Source organism: Oncorhynchus tshawytscha, linkage group LG29, assembly GCF_018296145.1.
Source record: "Oncorhynchus tshawytscha isolate Ot180627B linkage group LG29, Otsh_v2.0, whole genome shotgun sequence".
NCBI classification, from domain to species: Eukaryota; Metazoa; Chordata; class Actinopteri; order Salmoniformes; family Salmonidae; genus Oncorhynchus; species Oncorhynchus tshawytscha.
Genome location: NC_056457.1, coordinates 15962147 through 15978476, shown reverse-complemented (window position 1 = coordinate 15978476; position 16330 = coordinate 15962147). Strand labels below are relative to the sequence as shown.

Genomic DNA, 16330 nt, shown 5'->3' with positions numbered 1-16330 from the left:
GTTAGGGTTAGGTTTAAAATCCGTTTTTAAGAAGAGTAATGGGAGAAATAGGTGGGGTTAATTACTGTGGCTGTGGTAACTAGTGACTAACCCCCCACACACACACACACACAGGGCGTGTCTGTCTTGTATATTACATATTTCAGATGGTTAGCTGAAACTTGTCTGTAGCAAACCACCCACTGAAGTCACCTGGCTGTAGAGGGAAAGAGAACTACCTGACATTGACAAATAACCATTCATTGGTGAGTAGCTGCGATACAATATTTTCTCAATCTAAAGGCACTGACTAATTTATTGTTAACCCTGTTGCCATTCTGATAAACGAATTTGCAGGTTGGTAGCGATTACTATACTCTTTTTAAAAAATTGGTGATCCTTATTTAGCATAAGAACTATAGTTTGATTGGCTATCACCATAAATGTAACATCAAAGAGGACAGGACATTGATCATTCTAATCAATGTAGCTGGCTAACTAGATAGCTGATTAATCTTGCCTGGCTAGTGGCAACTCAAACTCCTTAAACCAGCCCTCCACAATGATGTACTGTTATGTTGACTCTACCCACAGTCCCTGAGCTTATATTCACTCCGCGGCCGGGTTGAATAAAGACAAAACATTAGCCTACCTTATAAAATCCATAAATGTATAATTATTGTGCAATTTATATCTACTGGCATAAGTGCGTAAGAGCAAATTTATGCTTGATCCGAAAATGTGGTCGGAGACTCGGTATGAGGGTGTGACGCTTGACGAGCCTCCAGAGGCAGGCAGAGGCCAAATTTTATGGAACACGGATGGGTCTTTGCGTGGCAAATAAGCTTGTTGACCAATCAGGACCTGAATATGACTGTACGTCACATACTTTAACGTGTCATTAAATTACGTAGTTATTACACATTGATTACACTATCACTTGTATTTCATATGTGCCCAACGATTCATCGCACCGTATGCTATGATGCTGGTAAAGTTGTCTCGCGCAACTACAGTGCTGGTCATTAAAAAAGCTAGCTAGCTCATGGATGCAAACAATGTTCTTCCCCAAAAACATAGCAAAACGACAATCTGTTTCAGTAGCTATAGTTAGCTAGCCAACTATAGCTAGGTTTCATCATCTAAAATAACCCTCATGTATAAAACAATTATTATTTGATTAATGATGGTCGGACCCATCTATGTGAAGCTAGCCACAATAAGGATTAGCCACAATAGAATAGTGGGCTTTGCGGTTAGCCTTCAAAATAAAAGTATGTCATTGACAGTGATGCAAATTAATACAAAGAGTAGAATTATGCCATAATTGAATAGATCATGCTAAGTGAAATTACACTGGATGTATTATACTTCAGAATTGCATTGGGGTCATACTTATTTCACTGTACATCCTTACCTCTGGATTGTGGATCAATGACATGGGGTTTCAGTCTACTCAGTGACACCTAGAGAACATTAGCGATGTCATTTTCTCCCCAATCCTTAAATGTCTTTGCCCTGTAAAAGAAGCAGATTAGAGAACTTTGCCTATGTCGATTTATAATATTCTGGTGAGCAAAGGTTTCGTTTTCTAGGGCAACAAATAGGCTATTAATCTAATTACCAAAATAAGCTGCAAGTATATCATAATATTAGACAAGTTGACTAATAAAATAGCCTACCAAAATTCTGAAAATTATAAGCAGAAACATATCTAACTCAGACAAAAAAAACTGCATCCCCTGTCAAGAAATCGTTCCAGCGTCTGACTGTAGCCGACAGCGCATTTTCTATAAACGGGTTAGGGTCGGTTGTGGGCCTCAGATTTTCACTTTATCAAATACTGTCTGTACAAAACATTAGGAACAACTGATCTTTCCATAACACTAACCAGGTAAATTCAGGTGAAAGCTATGATCTCTTATTGATGTCACCTGTTCAGAGGGTGAATGGGCAAGACAAAAGATTTAAGTGCCTTTCAATGGGGTATGGTAGTAGGTGCCAGGCACACCGGTTTGAGTGTGTCAAGAACTGCAACGCTGCTGGGGTTTTTCCATGTTCAACAGTTTCCTGTGTGTATCAAGAATGGTCCACCACCCAAAGGGCATCCAGCCAACTTGACACTGTGGGAAGCATTGGAGTCAACATGGGCCAGCATCCCTGTGGAACTCTTGACACCTTGTTGTCCATGCCCCAATGAATTGAGGCTGTTCTGAGGGAAAAAAGGGGGGTGCAAGTCAATATTAGGAAAGTGTTCCTATTGTTTTGTACACTGTGTGTAGCCGGGCGGTTGCGGATGGGTTATTAGCAATTGCGGGCGAACAAAACAACCACACACCACTGATGTACATACTCATTCAAGATTTAATCAGGCTGTAATACACAAGTAATTGTTAAGAGTACGTTTAAATGTAACTTTATTCAACATTCTGGCTTGTAAAGTACATTTACAACATTTTGCAGGCATTAGTTTCAGGATGTATATACCAATTAATTGTGTATTACACAGCCTGATTAATCAGACTGCTAGCTAGACTACATTAATTCTATGTTCTTTAGCCTACTTAGTCTTTCGCATCAGCCCAAGATAGCTCTCGCGATAATTGCATGTCATTGTATATAGGCTACTGTATATGACTGCTCTGTTACAATGAAGTTTAAAACCCAGTGCCCACGGACACTAACTTCTTAACCTTTCTTCCAAAGCTCTGCCAGCCTGCCTTTCCCACCTGTTACAATGGCATCAGTGTCTGTGGCCAACACCAATTTCTCTCTGGAGCTATTCAAGAAGATCACAGAGGTCAACAAAACAGGCAATGTCTTCTACTCCCCTCTCAGCATCTCCTCTGCCCTGGCCATGGTGTCCATGGGAGCCAGAGGGAACACTGCTACCCAGATGTCAGAGGTGAGTCAGTGTAAACCATTTTCGGGGATCCCGTCCATCCAAAAACAGATACACTCAAACATAATCATCTTACTCTCACACATTAATCTCTTATACAACTATACTTATGTTGATTAGCCTGTTTAGTATGCACGGACAGCACAGTGGTACCGGAATGAATACAGATATATTTCTTAAAATAGTTTGATGGACTAGTCACTATCGACGAAGGTTGGATAATGTAGCCTTTACTTTTTGTCATTACCCTGTCTAATGTAAACTTGCATCAAGGCTAGATTGGATTTTTTATATGTAGTCACTTGCACAGGGTCATTTATTTAACAGTGCAGTTCTCCACCTAAATTGACTATAGCTTCTCCCTTACACTGGAAAGGTTTTTCACGGGGGTTTTCTGAGATGAATAGGAAAGGGTGTGGCTGACAAATTGGTAGCCTGTCCATGACAATTCACAGAAGGCTTCCTTTTAGTCAGCAGATGAGGCTTTATTTGAGTACAGCCCTACTGTTGGAGAGCAATAAAGTAATCCCTCTTATCAGTCTCTCAGTTCCCATTATCTGTGTACAGCTAGTAGACATGTAGGTGCCAGATAAGAGTTTATGGTGTCATGGGATTTTTTTAAAAATATTTTTATTTTATTTAACCAGGTAGGCCAGTTGAGTTCTCATTTACAACTGTGACCTGCCAAGATAAAGCCAAGCAGTGCGACAACACAGAGTTACACATGGGATAAACAAACATACAGTCAATAATCAGGGGGCGAGGCCCTGACAGTTTAGATAATACATAAGAATGGACTAAGTCTAATTTGTACAACCTCCATTTAGCTGTCAGCCAGCAGATTTATTATAATAACCATGGAATGTATTGTCCAATGTGTTAAAGCCTTTCTGCAATATACTGAACATGTAGGTAGTGATGAAATAGCAGCAATGTCGAGTTGAAGTCATAAAAAGGGCGAGTCTAGGGTGGGACAAGAATGCATACCTTCCTATTGAGCAATCCGGCTCGCCTAGTTAAATAAAGGATATATTAAAAAAATTGAGCAATCTTCACAGAACAAATACGATAGGGGGTAGTCTCAATTTCTTTACCTGTTAAGGACTCAACTGCCTTAATTTACCGCCCTACATTACGTTTTGAATGATTCTTTCTGGAACCTACACAGCTCGCCAGCCACACACAGTGTTGTATTCCACCCACTCCCCACATCTATGCTGTTCAAAAATGATAACCAATTGTCATACTGACGTCCACTAGGTCCTCTGCTTTGTCAAAGCAGACAAATCTAAAAAGGCTGACCCAGGACTACTCCAGCAAGTACAAAAGCCCCAGCTTCCGCTGGCTCTGAAGGTGCTAATATAAGTATATAATAAGGAATGGGTAACCCAGGGGGTTCAAAGAGCGCTTGTTTCCAGATAACATTGGGCTGTTGGTGAGGTAGCCATTTGGTGGGAACAAGGTACTACTATTGGTGTGGGGCAGGGCTCTTCAACCCTATTCCTGGAGCGCTACTCTCTAGTAGGTTTTTGCTCTATCCCCAGATGTATCTAACTTGATTAAGCTCATCTTTAGTTGAAGCGAAAACCTACAGCACGTTGCTCTCCAGGAAAAGGTTTGGATAGCCTTGTTGTGGGGTCTGTGTTTTCTGTCGTCTATGTGGTTTATTTACAGTACATCTGTGAAGGGATATAACGATACAATGTAGTAGTCACATTTGGGACTTGAGGGAACACAAGCATATTCTTTCTTTTCTTTTATCTATATTCTTCATAACCCTTGATAAGCTGTCGTCTGAAAACGGAAATATAAACAGGAAAGTCTGGTCACACTCACACACAAACAAACAATTCCTTATCCGCTTTACGAGCAACATGAACATAATCTGTGCTGGTCATGTCCAACCACCAAATGTCAAAATGACAAGTTATGCTGTTTGGATGCATTTTAATGTTGGCACTTTTTCCTGAAAACATTTCTTTATTTGGTGATGTGGTAGATGAATACAGTAAACAATGGCGGGTTTGTTTGCTAGCCGAACAACGTAGGAGTCGTGTTTCGGCTCGGGGTTTGCATGTCATGGATGCCACAGGAAGATGCTACCACAATGTCACATTTTGTAAATGTTATTTTTTTAATCCTGTCTGCAGTGCCTGCACCTCCACAAAGCTACAGATAGCATCCATGTCGGCTTCAACAAACTCATGAGTGAACTGAACAAGAAGGGAGCCCCGTACGCACTGAGCCTGGCCAATCGTCTGTACGGCGAGCAGTCTTACCAGTTTGTTGAGGTAAAGCCCCATTGTTTACATAGTGGGTGGAGAAAGTGTGTGTCTAAGATTTAGATATTTTTGCTCAATCTGAATTGACACTAATGAATCACAGTGTGTTAGGTTAAAGGTCATTATGCATTTCATTACACGTTGGAACATAGCCTTATGACGAAGAGAGTTGTCAACAAAAAGATCATGGATAGAGTATCCTGCAAAATGCTATCATTATACTGTACAAACAATTATACTGTACATCATTGTAGACTATACACTATTATTTTAGGTACTTAGGGTTTGATAAAGCAAGGATATTGACTGTTGATTTTTCTGTCTCTGGTAAATGTGACAGATGTTCCTCGGCGAAACCAAGAAGCACTACAATGCCGAACTGGAGGCTGTGGACTTCAAGTCCAATGCGGAGGCTGCCCGACAGAACATTAACGCCTGGGTGGAGAAGCAGACCGCAGGTGATTAGATGCCGCAAGCTGTCTCCATGTGTACAATAGTATTAATATTCTCAAATTCGGTGTAAAAATCAAAGGGGACTGGATTGAGAATGAATTGATCACTTACATTGTGTTCATATGGATTTTAAATCCATTAGGTGTCCATGATGTATCCGTTTGTTATGTAACTACACCTTATTACAATGTTACCATCACCTTTGTCATTTCTATGGCCTCTGTATTTTGTAGAGAAAATCAAGAACCTATTGGCGGAGGGGGTTGTCGACCAACTGACCAGACTAATGTTGGTGAACGCCATCTACTTCAAGGGCAACTGGGAGAAGAAGTTCAAAGAGAGCAGCACCAGCGATGCCCTGTTCAAATTAAACAAGGTAGTGTTTACCCAACTGGCTTGACGTATAGAACGAATTCTCGACAAGATCTGAGGAGTGGCTTTTCACTTATTTTCTCTGATGTGTCCGTTTGCACAATGAATGTGTAGTTCCACCACTTTAGAGTAGCGCTTCTAAAGAAAAGATCTGACTTCCACTGAACTGTTGCTGTAGTCGGTTCCAGTCATCCCTTCTCTGAGTCTGTTGTGAGAGTAATGTTCTAGCTTGCTTCACTTTCATGAGTAACGGGGAGTAACCTTTGCTACAATGGTGAAAATGCCTTGTAGTCACAAATTACACACAAGAAGGCAACTGTTAACAAAATATTTGGTGACTCCCTACCTTCCTTTCATTGACTACAGAAGGAGAGTAAGCCAGTGAAAATGATGCATCAGAAGGCCAAGTTCCCCCTGACCTTCATCCCAGAGGCCAACTGCCAGATTCTGGAGCTGCCCTACGTAGGGAACGAACTGAGCATGCTCATCATGCTACCTAATGAGATGGAGGATGACACCACTGGCCTGAAGAAGGTAGAACTCACCTTTACATTCAACAAGATGGGTTTTGTGGCCAACACAATACACATGGAGTATAAAGTTAACTTCAATTAGAAAGCTTGTTTTAGGGTTAGCTCACACTGAAATACGTGTCAATGTCTTGACTTTGTCTCCTGCCCCCCCACACACACACACACAACGCAGCTGGAGAAGGAGCTGACTTACAAGAACCTTGTGGAGTGGACCAGGCCTGACATGATGGACACGGTGGAGGTTCAGGTGGGTCTGCCTAAGTTCAAGCTGGAGGAGAGCCTGGACCTGAAGGACTTGCTGGCCAGCATGGGCATGACGGATGCCTTCGACCACTGCAAAAGCGACTTCTCGGGCATGTCGCCCGACAACGACCTGGTGCTGTCCAAGGTGATTCACAAGGCCTTCGTGGAGGTCAACGAGGAGGGAACAGAGGCAGCGGGCGCCACGGCCGCCATCATGATGATGCGCTGTGCCATGAGGGCGCCCAGATTTGTCGCCGACCACCCCTTCCTCTTCTTCATCCGCCACAACCCCACCCAGAGCATTCTGTTCTACGGTCGCTACTGCTCCCCTTAGGGGCTATATAGGAAATGGAACATTCCATGTGGAGGGAGGAAGGGCTTTTAATAGTATATACTGCAGTAGCTACATCAATACCCCATCTGTGTGCTTGATTATATGATTTGAGGTCAATGCCTTACCAAAGAATTGAAGAGTCAGCTGTATTTGTGATGAAATTAGGTTTAATACATTTCTTCCTGGCCTGATGTTACGAACAACACATTGTGCCTTATCATGATCAATGTTTCTCTACTTTCCACCTACTACAACACACTGAAGTGCAATTATCCTCAAACATATTTTTATTTTGTGTTCTGATAATGAACTCTCCTAGTCTTCTGATACTATACTGGTGTTTTTTTTTTTTCAAATTAAGCAACTATATGAAAGTTTACAGGAAATAAAGATATGATAAGTGTGTGGGTGTGTGTCATTTCCTGTGTGTGCACATGCACTGGTGTCTTAACCAATGATGTATATAAACCCTGGATTGCTAATGCTATGTATTGACCAATGAGAGGCTTTGGAGCCACTGGTCGGCCATATTGGCACTCCCCAGAAGAAACAGTCCTCTAGGAATGAATGGAATTCTAAAGCATTTCAATTAAATGTTTAGAGGACAAAATTACATGTATTTTTGTTGTAGTGGGGACAGTAACTAATTTCAAAAAAGTTATACTACATTTTTGTATGTTTAGCTCACATTTTAAAATGAAGATGTCTGTAATATAATAAATGTGGCAAAAACAAATATATACACGAAATGCATTTTTATATCTTCCAAAATATGTTTTACAACAGTGGGGGAGCTTCAAAACAGCCCCTCTATGTCAGTTATCTCTGTATCCCACACATACAATTATCTGTAAGGTCCCTCAGTCGAGCAGTGAATTTCAAACACAGATTTAACCACAAAGACCAGGGAGGTTTTCCAATGCCTCGCAAATAAGGGCACCTATTGATAAAAAATTTTTTAAAGCTAACACTGAATGTCCCTTTGAGCATGGTGAAGTTATTCATTAAACTTTGGATGGTGTATCAATACACCCAGTCATTACAAAGATACAGGCATCCTTCCTAACTCAGTTACCGGAGAGGAAGGAAACCACTCAGGGATTTCACCATGAGGCCAACGATGACTTAAAACGATTACAGAGTTTAATGGCTGTGATAGGAGAAAACAGGAACGATCAATGACGTAGTTACTCCACAATACTAACCGAATTGACAGAATGAAAAGGAAACCTGTACAGAATACAAATATTCCAAAACATGCATCCTGTTTGCAACAAGGCACTAAAGTAATACTGCAAACAATGTGGCAAAGCAATTCACTTTTTTGTTCTGATTACAAAGTGTTATGTGTTGTATTTGCCCCAAACATTACTGAGTACCACTGCATATTTTCATGGTATTTAGTTTAGTTTATTAGGATCCCCATTAGCTACTGCTCATGCAGCCGCTAGTCTTCTTGGGGTCCACATAAAACCTACAAATATATGACAAAGTACAGAACAGTAATACAGATAAGCTTGTAATTGTTAAGGACTGGGGAATTGTTCAGGATTAAAATCAAACGGAATGGAGCCAAGCATAGACAGAATTCCAGTGGGAATGAGATTTTTGGAAAGAGTGGATTCCTGCTTTTTGGCTGACACATAAATGATCCTTTACCCATTGTCCTTTACCCAGCTTGACACAAACTGAGAATGGTTACATCTGTGAAAGTTTCGAGAAGTAGAATTGTTTAGATTTTTTGTGCATCCTCCGCCTAGATGAATCGGGCTCTTCGAGTCACACGGCAAACCTGTGGCGTGGTTTGCTCTCCGGAACAGGGCACCGCACAAATCGGTGATTAGTGGGGTAGGTTGAGTGTAGAGGTTAATCAAATTATAAATAATATTCCTGGTGTTTGTGACACCCGCCGTTTGTTGAGACATAAATGAGAATGAGAATACCGTCTGTCTTGTTAAGCTTTGACACAGAGTTTCTAGCTGATAAAGTCATATTAGGTTATATTTGCTATACTGCTATATTTCTATGCTGAGGGCCTATGTTCCGAAAACGCTACGGAGTTTTAGATGCCAAGGATTCGGACATGTTGCAGCAGTGTGTAGAATTGAGATCGCGTGATGTGATAAATATGCAGATGGGCATAGTCAGAGGGAGTATACAGTTGGGGGTAGAGAAAACACTGCCTGTACCCATACAGTTGGGGATCCGAAGTGCCCTGTGAGACAGGTTGAGATTGCCAAAATTCGAGTGGGGCTGAAAGTTTCTATACTGAGGCAGTGAAGAGATTAGAGGATAGCGCAAGGGTGAGCCGGGAGTCCCCCAGTGAGTAGGCCTGAAAATCAAATCAAATCAAATTTTATTTGTCACATACACATGGTTAGCAGATGTTAATGCGAGTGTAGCGAAATGCTTGTGCTTCTAGTTCCGACAATGCAGTAATAACCAACAAGTAATCTAACTAACAATTCCAAAACTACTGTCTTATACACAGTGTAAGGGGATAAAGAATATGTACATAAGGATATATGAATGAGTGATGGTACAGAGCAGCATAGGCAAGATACAGTAGATGGTATTGAGTACAGTATATACATATGAGATGAGTATGTAAACAAAGTGGCATAGTTAAAGTGGCTAGTGATACATGTATTACATAAGGATGCAGTCGATGATATAGATACGTATGCATATGAGATGAATAATGTAGGGTAAGTAACATTATATAAGGTAGCATTGTTTAAAGTGGCTAGTGATATATTTACATCATTTCCCATCAATTCCCATTATTAAAGTGGCTGGAGTTGAGTCAGTGTCAGTGTCAGTGTGTTGGCAGCAGCCACTCAATGTTAGTGGTGGCTGTTTAACAGTCTGATGGCCTTGAGATAGAAGCTGTTTTTCAGTCTCTCGGTCCCAGCTTTGATGCACCTGAAGAGAGAGATCCAGAGAGGATGTGTTTTAGTAAGGTTGGATTTATTGCGTTTATAGCCATGGTGATCAACTGCACTGCACTGATGCAGCGGAAATCACATAAAATAGATGCGGTAGTTGCAGCAGCAGAGAAATATTTTGGGGTGAGAGATTTTACTGTAGATCTATAGGGCGTTTTGAGAGGTGGTGCCATCCTCCCGACAGCCTAGTGTAGGATCGTTTAGGGCCAAAGTAGCGGGATAGGGTGCTGGGTTTTTGGGGATAGTGTATAGGTGCAGGATTAGATGGTGGTACAATTTAGGATTTCCCATTCCCCTTTTCTTTTTGTGACCAAAATGTGCAATCTGCACTCCAAACTACGAAAGGCAGCAACACAGCGTCTAGTCGGCCGGGAAAGCCACACGAAGAAGAAAACACTTCCTAGTTAACAACAGGAGCAGCAGCAACTTGTATTGCTAGTCAAATCGTGAAAAGTATCATACAATTGATAAAATGGGCAAGCGATCTAGTAAGATGTGAATGTATCTAACGTCAGCTTGCTAGCTACATGATAAGAAAATGACACGGCATGGCTTTATCTCTTGCATTACCTACTTAGGAATATGAATACAGTAACGTTAATTACAGTAGCTAGCTTAGCTGCTAGCTGACTTATTGTCGAACAGGTTGGACAACTAACGCTATGGCTTCTATCATGGAACGTGTCCTGTCCAAGCTTATGAATAAAAATGTACTTTTCACTGTGTCGTTTCTCGTACGACTTGTTATGGTCAGTTTTGGCGTCTATCAGGACAGAACTATGGTAGTGAAATACACTGATGTTGATTATCACGTGTTTACAGATGCGTCGAAGTTCATCACGCAGGTAAGTTACCATTTCCTTAAATATTATAAATATATACATGCCTGTCAGACAGTTCTGCCATGAGATGTGTTGATTCCAATGTGTTTTTTCCTTGCCAGAAGATACCGAACCTACCGTTAGGCTTGTTTACACTGAGCTGCACTGGGGTCAGAACGCAATCAAAGTCCCAAACTGTTTTTTGTGACATCCATATTTCAGAGAGTCCTAGCTTTCAGGAATGGGGTCATAATAGTGTATAGCCAAAACGGTTCAAACGATAGAGCAAAATTCATAGGAAGAAAATAAATTCAAAATGCCACTTTGGCTTCTCTTAACAACCGTGAATATTTAATTAGATCTGTTTTCTACTTTTCCTGTCTTGCAAAGTACCAGGATGTCTCTGATTTTGAATCTGAATTTAGAGAACAACCCTTTTCGTCCTCATGCTAGCTAGCAGTAGCCACCACAGCCATTTTGGAATGGCAGTGTCAGCCAATCAAATTGTATTTGTCACATGTGCCGAATACAACCTTACAGTGAAATGCTTACTTACAAGCCCTTAACCAACAATGCCGTTTTAAGAAAAATAAGTGTTAAGGAAAAAATAGAAAATAAGTGTGAAGTAAAAAATAACAAATGACAAATAATTAAAGAGCAGCAGTAAAATGACAGTAGAGTGGCTATATACAGGGGGTACCGGTACAGAATCAATGTGCCATTTGATTAGATGTTCAGGAGTCTTACGGCTTGGGGGTAGAAGCTGTTAAGAAGCCTTTTGGACCTAGACTTGGCGCTCCGGTACCACTTGCCGTGCGGTAGCAGAGAGAACAGTCTATGACTAGAGTGGCTGGAGTCCTTGACAATTTTTAGGGCCTTCCTCTGACACCGCCTGGTATAGAGGTCCTGGATGGCAGGAAGCTTGGCCCAGGTGATGTACTGGGCCGTACACACAACCCTATGTAGTGCCTTGCGGTCGGAGGCCGAGCTGTTGCCATACCAGGCAGTGACGCAACCAGTCAGGATGCACTCGATGGTGCAACTGTAGAACCTTTTGAGGATCTGTGGACCCATGACAAATCTTTTCAGGGCCTTCCTTTGACACTTCCTTTGACACCAATCAGCTCCTTTGTTGTTCAACGTGAAGTTGCCATTCCATAATGGCTACTGTGGCTACAGCTGGCTAGCATGAGTTCGAAATAGGGCAGTGTTCCAGAAACTAGCAGTATTTCAATCTTCTCGATGGAGCAGTGTGGATAAAGGCCAAATTTAGAGTACAGTTGCATATCCCATCCCTGTATTGATGTACGTTTTCTGACCCATATCTCGCGCCAGCTCCACGGTGTCTTAATGTAACCATGATTGCGTTGCGAGCACAATGCAGTTCAGTGTAAACAAACGTAACGGTAGGGTCGGTATCTTCTGGATAGTTTTATCCTTGATCCACTGGCTTGAGAATCAATGGGATAACTTTTTGGTTGGATCTGTCAATGTTACATTACTCATGCCCAAATCTTTATTTGAGAGAATTTTGCTTTATTTGGGAGAATTTTGAGAGAATTTTGCTTTGTTTGAGAGAACCTACCAGCTGTGAGTCCCTGCTGGTGATAAGTTTGTGTTCCTGCAAAGCTACACTTTAGCAAACAGTGCTTTTTACATGTGTTGTGTAACCTGCAACATTCTGTCCTCCTGTCATTGCAGGGCCAGTCTCCATACCACAGATCCACCTACCGCTACACCCCTCTACTAGCATGGATCCTGACCCCTAACATCTACCTCAGCCATGTCTTCGGGAAGCTTCTCTTCATCACATGCGACGTGCTCTCAGGCCACCTGATCTACCTTATCCTTCGCCAGCGGGGACTTAGCTGCGAGGCTGCCTGCCGTGTCTGCTCCCTGTGGCTACTCAACCCGTTACCGGCCGGTGTGTCCAGCCGAGGCAACGCCGAGTCGGTCCTAACAGCCCTGGTTCTGGCCACACTGCTCTGCCTGGAGCTGAGGCAGCTCCCCATGGCAGCCATCTTGTACGGTCTGGCCGTCCACATGAAAATTTACCCGGTGACTTATGCCCTGCCTATTGCCCTATCCCTACAGAGAAAGGAGAATGTGGAGGAGAGGGGAGTGGGGTGGTGGAGGAGAGCTCTTGGGTTTCCCCTCAGGCTATTGAATAAGGAGCTGTTTCTGTTTGCCGGTGTGGCCGGAGTGGTGTTCTGTGGATTGACTGTCCTGTTTTATAACATGTAAGTTTGGGCTAGCTCAGTGGGCTAATGCATACTTGAGTTGTTGTCGATGCTCCTAGTAAAGATCGGTTGGTCATTGACCATGAAAAGCTTTTCATTGTCAGTTGTGAAATCTGTTATGTCATGTGTTTGATGCTTGTTTGCTAATGGTAAATCATGTTACCAATACAATTGTCCTCATAACTGTTCTCTACCCATTTGACCGTATCTAATCAGGTACGGCTGGGACTTCCTCCAGGAAACCTACCTGTACCACCTGACGCGGAGGGACATCCGCCACAACTTCTCCCCTTACTTCTACATGCTGTACCTGACTGCAGACAGCCCCTGGAGCCTGGCCCTGGGTCTGGCTGCCTTCCTGCCCCAGGCCCTGCTGCTGTTCCTGGTCTCCCTGGCCTTCCACACAGACCTGGCCCTCTGCTGCTTCCTCCACACCGCCATCTTTGTCTCCTTCAACAAAGTCTGCACTTCCCAGGTGAACATGACACCTCTCCATCTGTATCATGTTTGAAAGTGTTGCTAGGTGTTAAGTAACGTTAAACCCATTAACATGGTATTGTGACACTGATATGACATGGATGGTAGGGTATGTTAGGTTAAATGTTATGACACTTGTGTTGTGTTATCTGTTGTGTTGAATGTGACCTTTCCCCCAATCTGTATCATGCTGGTGCAGTGTTTTTTTTTTTTTTGCATTATATTGGTTGAAAACCAAGGGTGTGCATACTGTAACATCAAATCCATGGAATGCAGCTTGTGGGAATGTTATGATGCTGATAGTATGTTTTGTGTCGTTTTTTTTGTAGTACTTCCTGTGGTATCTATGTCTGTTTCCTCTCGTCCTACCTCGACTGACCCTGTCACCAAAACAAGGAGTAGAACTCTTGGCTCTCTGGTTTGCTGGACAGGTAGGTGCAGCATCATTGGTTGTTTGTATCTAGATTTCTGTCCAACTGGCGACAGATTTTCATGTGAATATTCTAAAATCCAAATTAAAAAACGATGTACATTTTCCCACCAGATATGTTTCCATCAAATTGACATGTTGCAGATAAAAGGCTGTGCGTGTTGACGTGGTTCACATAAACATTTATTTCACATTAAATTCCCATTTACCGAATTAAAAAAAAAAATCCAAGTTAAATGGGTTTTCCTCACATTTTCAACTCTGAGGGTTTTGTCACCAAAAATGTTACGTAATATAGTGAATGTTCCCTCTGGTATTGGGACGTGCGCTCTAGCCAACAGCTCGTAGATACAGTGCGGGTATAGCCTGCCCTACACAATGAGATGAGGCTATTATGGAAAAATGGGGGGGGGGACATGAATTCAGATGTATTAAGGTCGGAAAGTTCTCTACAGAGATGACAGAGTTTCTGACTTAATTCCGTTCACTAACATTTTTCCCAGTCAGAGCTAGTTTACTTCGATATGACGGCTATTATATCAATATTTGCACATAAAAGTCTTTCCACTGCCATTTCTCACACAATTAATTTTACCAGTGGTGGAAAAAGTACCCAATTGTTATACTTGAGTAAAAGTATAGATACCTTAATAGAAAATGACTCAAGTAAAGTAAAAGTCACCCAGTAAAATTCTACTTGAGTAAAAGTCTAAAAGTATTTGGTTTAAAATATACTTAAGTATCAAAAGGAAATGTAATTGTAAAAAATACTTAAGTATTCAAAGTAACAGTATAAATAATTACATTCCTTATTTTAAGCAAACCAGAGAGCACCATTTAAAAAAAAATATATATATATATATATAATTTTTACGGCTAGCCAGGGGCACACTCCAATATTCAGACATCATTTACAAACGAAGCATGTGTGTTTAGAGTACGCCAGATCAGAGGCAGTAGGGATGACCAGGGATGTTCTGTTGATAAGTGTGTGAATTGGACCATTTTCCTGTACTGGTAAGCATTCAACATGTAACGAGTACTTTTGGGTGTCAGGGAAAATGTATGGATTAAAAATACAATATTTTCTTAAGGAATGCAGTGAAGTAAAAGTAGTCAAATTTAAATAGTAAAGTACAGATTCCCCTAAAAAACTACCTATATAGTACTTTCAATTATTTTTACTTAAGTACTTTACACAACTGAATTTTACAGACACAAATAAAGATCCCACTTTCTCTAGCGTATTTTGTTTTGTCGACAAAATTAGCTGTTTCCATCAAGTCTGTAGTGACATTTCTTATCCGACGTACTTTACTTGCACAAAAAGGTTGGATGGAAACCTGGTTACAGTCCCATTATATGAACATAAAGGGCTTCAAAAAGAGACCCAATCTAACGTACTCTATACAGTATTACCAGACTAACCAACATGGCTCCAATATTATCAAATGAAACAGTAGCTCAAAAATTCCCCCAAAGTTAGTCATTATAATATTTATAAAAAGAATACATAATGTGTCAGATTATAGCTTGCATCATATAAAATGACTTGTCATTGAAGTTGTATAGGCAATATACTTAGGAAAATGTATTTAGGGAATGTTTTCTTCTTTTGTCTCAGGGTATATGGTTGGCCCCTGCGTACTACCTGGAGTTTGAGGGATACAACACCTTTCTGCTCATTTGGCTGGCTGGACTGATGTTCTTGATCATTAACTCATTCATAATGGTACAGATTATAACCCATTACAATCCATCAGACACTACACAGAGATTGAAAGCAGAGTGATATCTGGACAACTACTTGAACACTTAATTCTACACTCCTTGGATGTAAGGGATCAAGTGAAGACATTTCACTAGTAGACAACTTAGTTGCTGATAATTGCAATGCAATTGTTATTTTGTCTATATGGGAATTTTGTATATATAAAAACAAAAATACCTGGCATGGGATGTCTATTCAATGGATGATATTGTATATTGGTCGTTGATGTTTCAGTTTGGTAAAACATTTATATATATATTTTGAAACTGTACGTACACCATTTTGCAGAATTTATACAGGCTTAACAGCTTTTTCTACCCAGTAGTGAACTAAGTGAATATAGTACATAGAAATAAAGCAGGGTGCCTTTTAAATAAAACGTATCAGAAGGTGGCAGCATTTAGCTGATAACGGCACTAAAAGAGGCTCTATCCTCAAATGCCCCCATCATAGTCAAGGAATTCAGCCATGAACACAACTTGAAGACAAACAATAATGTCTGCTGTTATTTGTTACTTTAAGATCATGGAGATTCTTATTTTATA

General features: G+C 41.2%; 2 protein-coding genes across 3 annotated transcripts; both read left to right on the top strand.

Moving 5' to 3' along the window:
- Positions 1 to 90: 90 nt before the first annotated feature.
- Positions 91 to 7503, top strand: LOC112227850 (leukocyte elastase inhibitor). Of its 2 annotated transcripts, XM_024392798.2 has the most exons (8): positions 91 to 245; positions 2686 to 2884; positions 4142 to 4234; positions 5032 to 5172; positions 5504 to 5621; positions 5850 to 5992; positions 6355 to 6522; positions 6694 to 7503. In XM_024392798.2, the coding sequence occupies exons 2-8, from the start codon at positions 2717 to 2719 to the stop codon at positions 7096 to 7098; spliced, it is 1236 nt and encodes a 411-aa protein (XP_024248566.1). In that variant the 5' UTR covers positions 91 to 245; positions 2686 to 2716; the 3' UTR covers positions 7099 to 7503. The 2 variants fall into 2 exon arrangements, with proteins under 2 accessions (XP_024248566.1, XP_024248567.1); XM_024392799.2 differs by lacking the exon at positions 4142 to 4234.
- A 2523-nt stretch (positions 7504 to 10026) lies between these two features.
- On the top strand, positions 10027 to 15966 carry pigm (phosphatidylinositol glycan anchor biosynthesis, class M). The gene is made up of 5 exons (XM_024392797.2): positions 10027 to 10891; positions 12569 to 13107; positions 13324 to 13582; positions 13914 to 14015; positions 15639 to 15966. Exons 1-5 carry the CDS (start codon positions 10709 to 10711, stop codon positions 15804 to 15806), a joined length of 1251 nt encoding a protein of 416 aa, XP_024248565.1. The 5' UTR covers positions 10027 to 10708; the 3' UTR covers positions 15807 to 15966.
- The last annotated feature ends 364 nt before the right edge of the window (positions 15967 to 16330 follow it).

What these genes read in the sequence shown, in the direction of transcription:
- pigm (XM_024392797.2), top strand. Translation starts at nt 10,709, where the DNA reads ATGGCTTCTATCATGGAACGTGTCCTGTCCAAGCTTATGAATAAAAAT. An exon ending in ACTGTCCTGTTTTATAACAT is followed by an intron (nt 13,108 to 13,323) that starts GTAAGTTTGGGC and finishes GTATCTAATCAG; the next exon opens with GTACGGCTGGGACTTCCTCC. An exon ending in CTCTCTGGTTTGCTGGACAG is followed by an intron (nt 14,016 to 15,638) that starts GTAGGTGCAGCA and finishes CTTTTGTCTCAG; the next exon opens with GGTATATGGTTGGCCCCTGC.
- LOC112227850 (XM_024392798.2), top strand. Translation starts at nt 2,717, where the DNA reads ATGGCATCAGTGTCTGTGGCCAACACCAATTTCTCTCTGGAGCTATTC. An exon ending in CTGCTACCCAGATGTCAGAG is followed by an intron (nt 2,885 to 4,141) that starts GTGAGTCAGTGT and finishes GACGTCCACTAG; the next exon opens with GTCCTCTGCTTTGTCAAAGC. An exon ending in CCCTGTTCAAATTAAACAAG is followed by an intron (nt 5,993 to 6,354) that starts GTAGTGTTTACC and finishes CATTGACTACAG; the next exon opens with AAGGAGAGTAAGCCAGTGAA.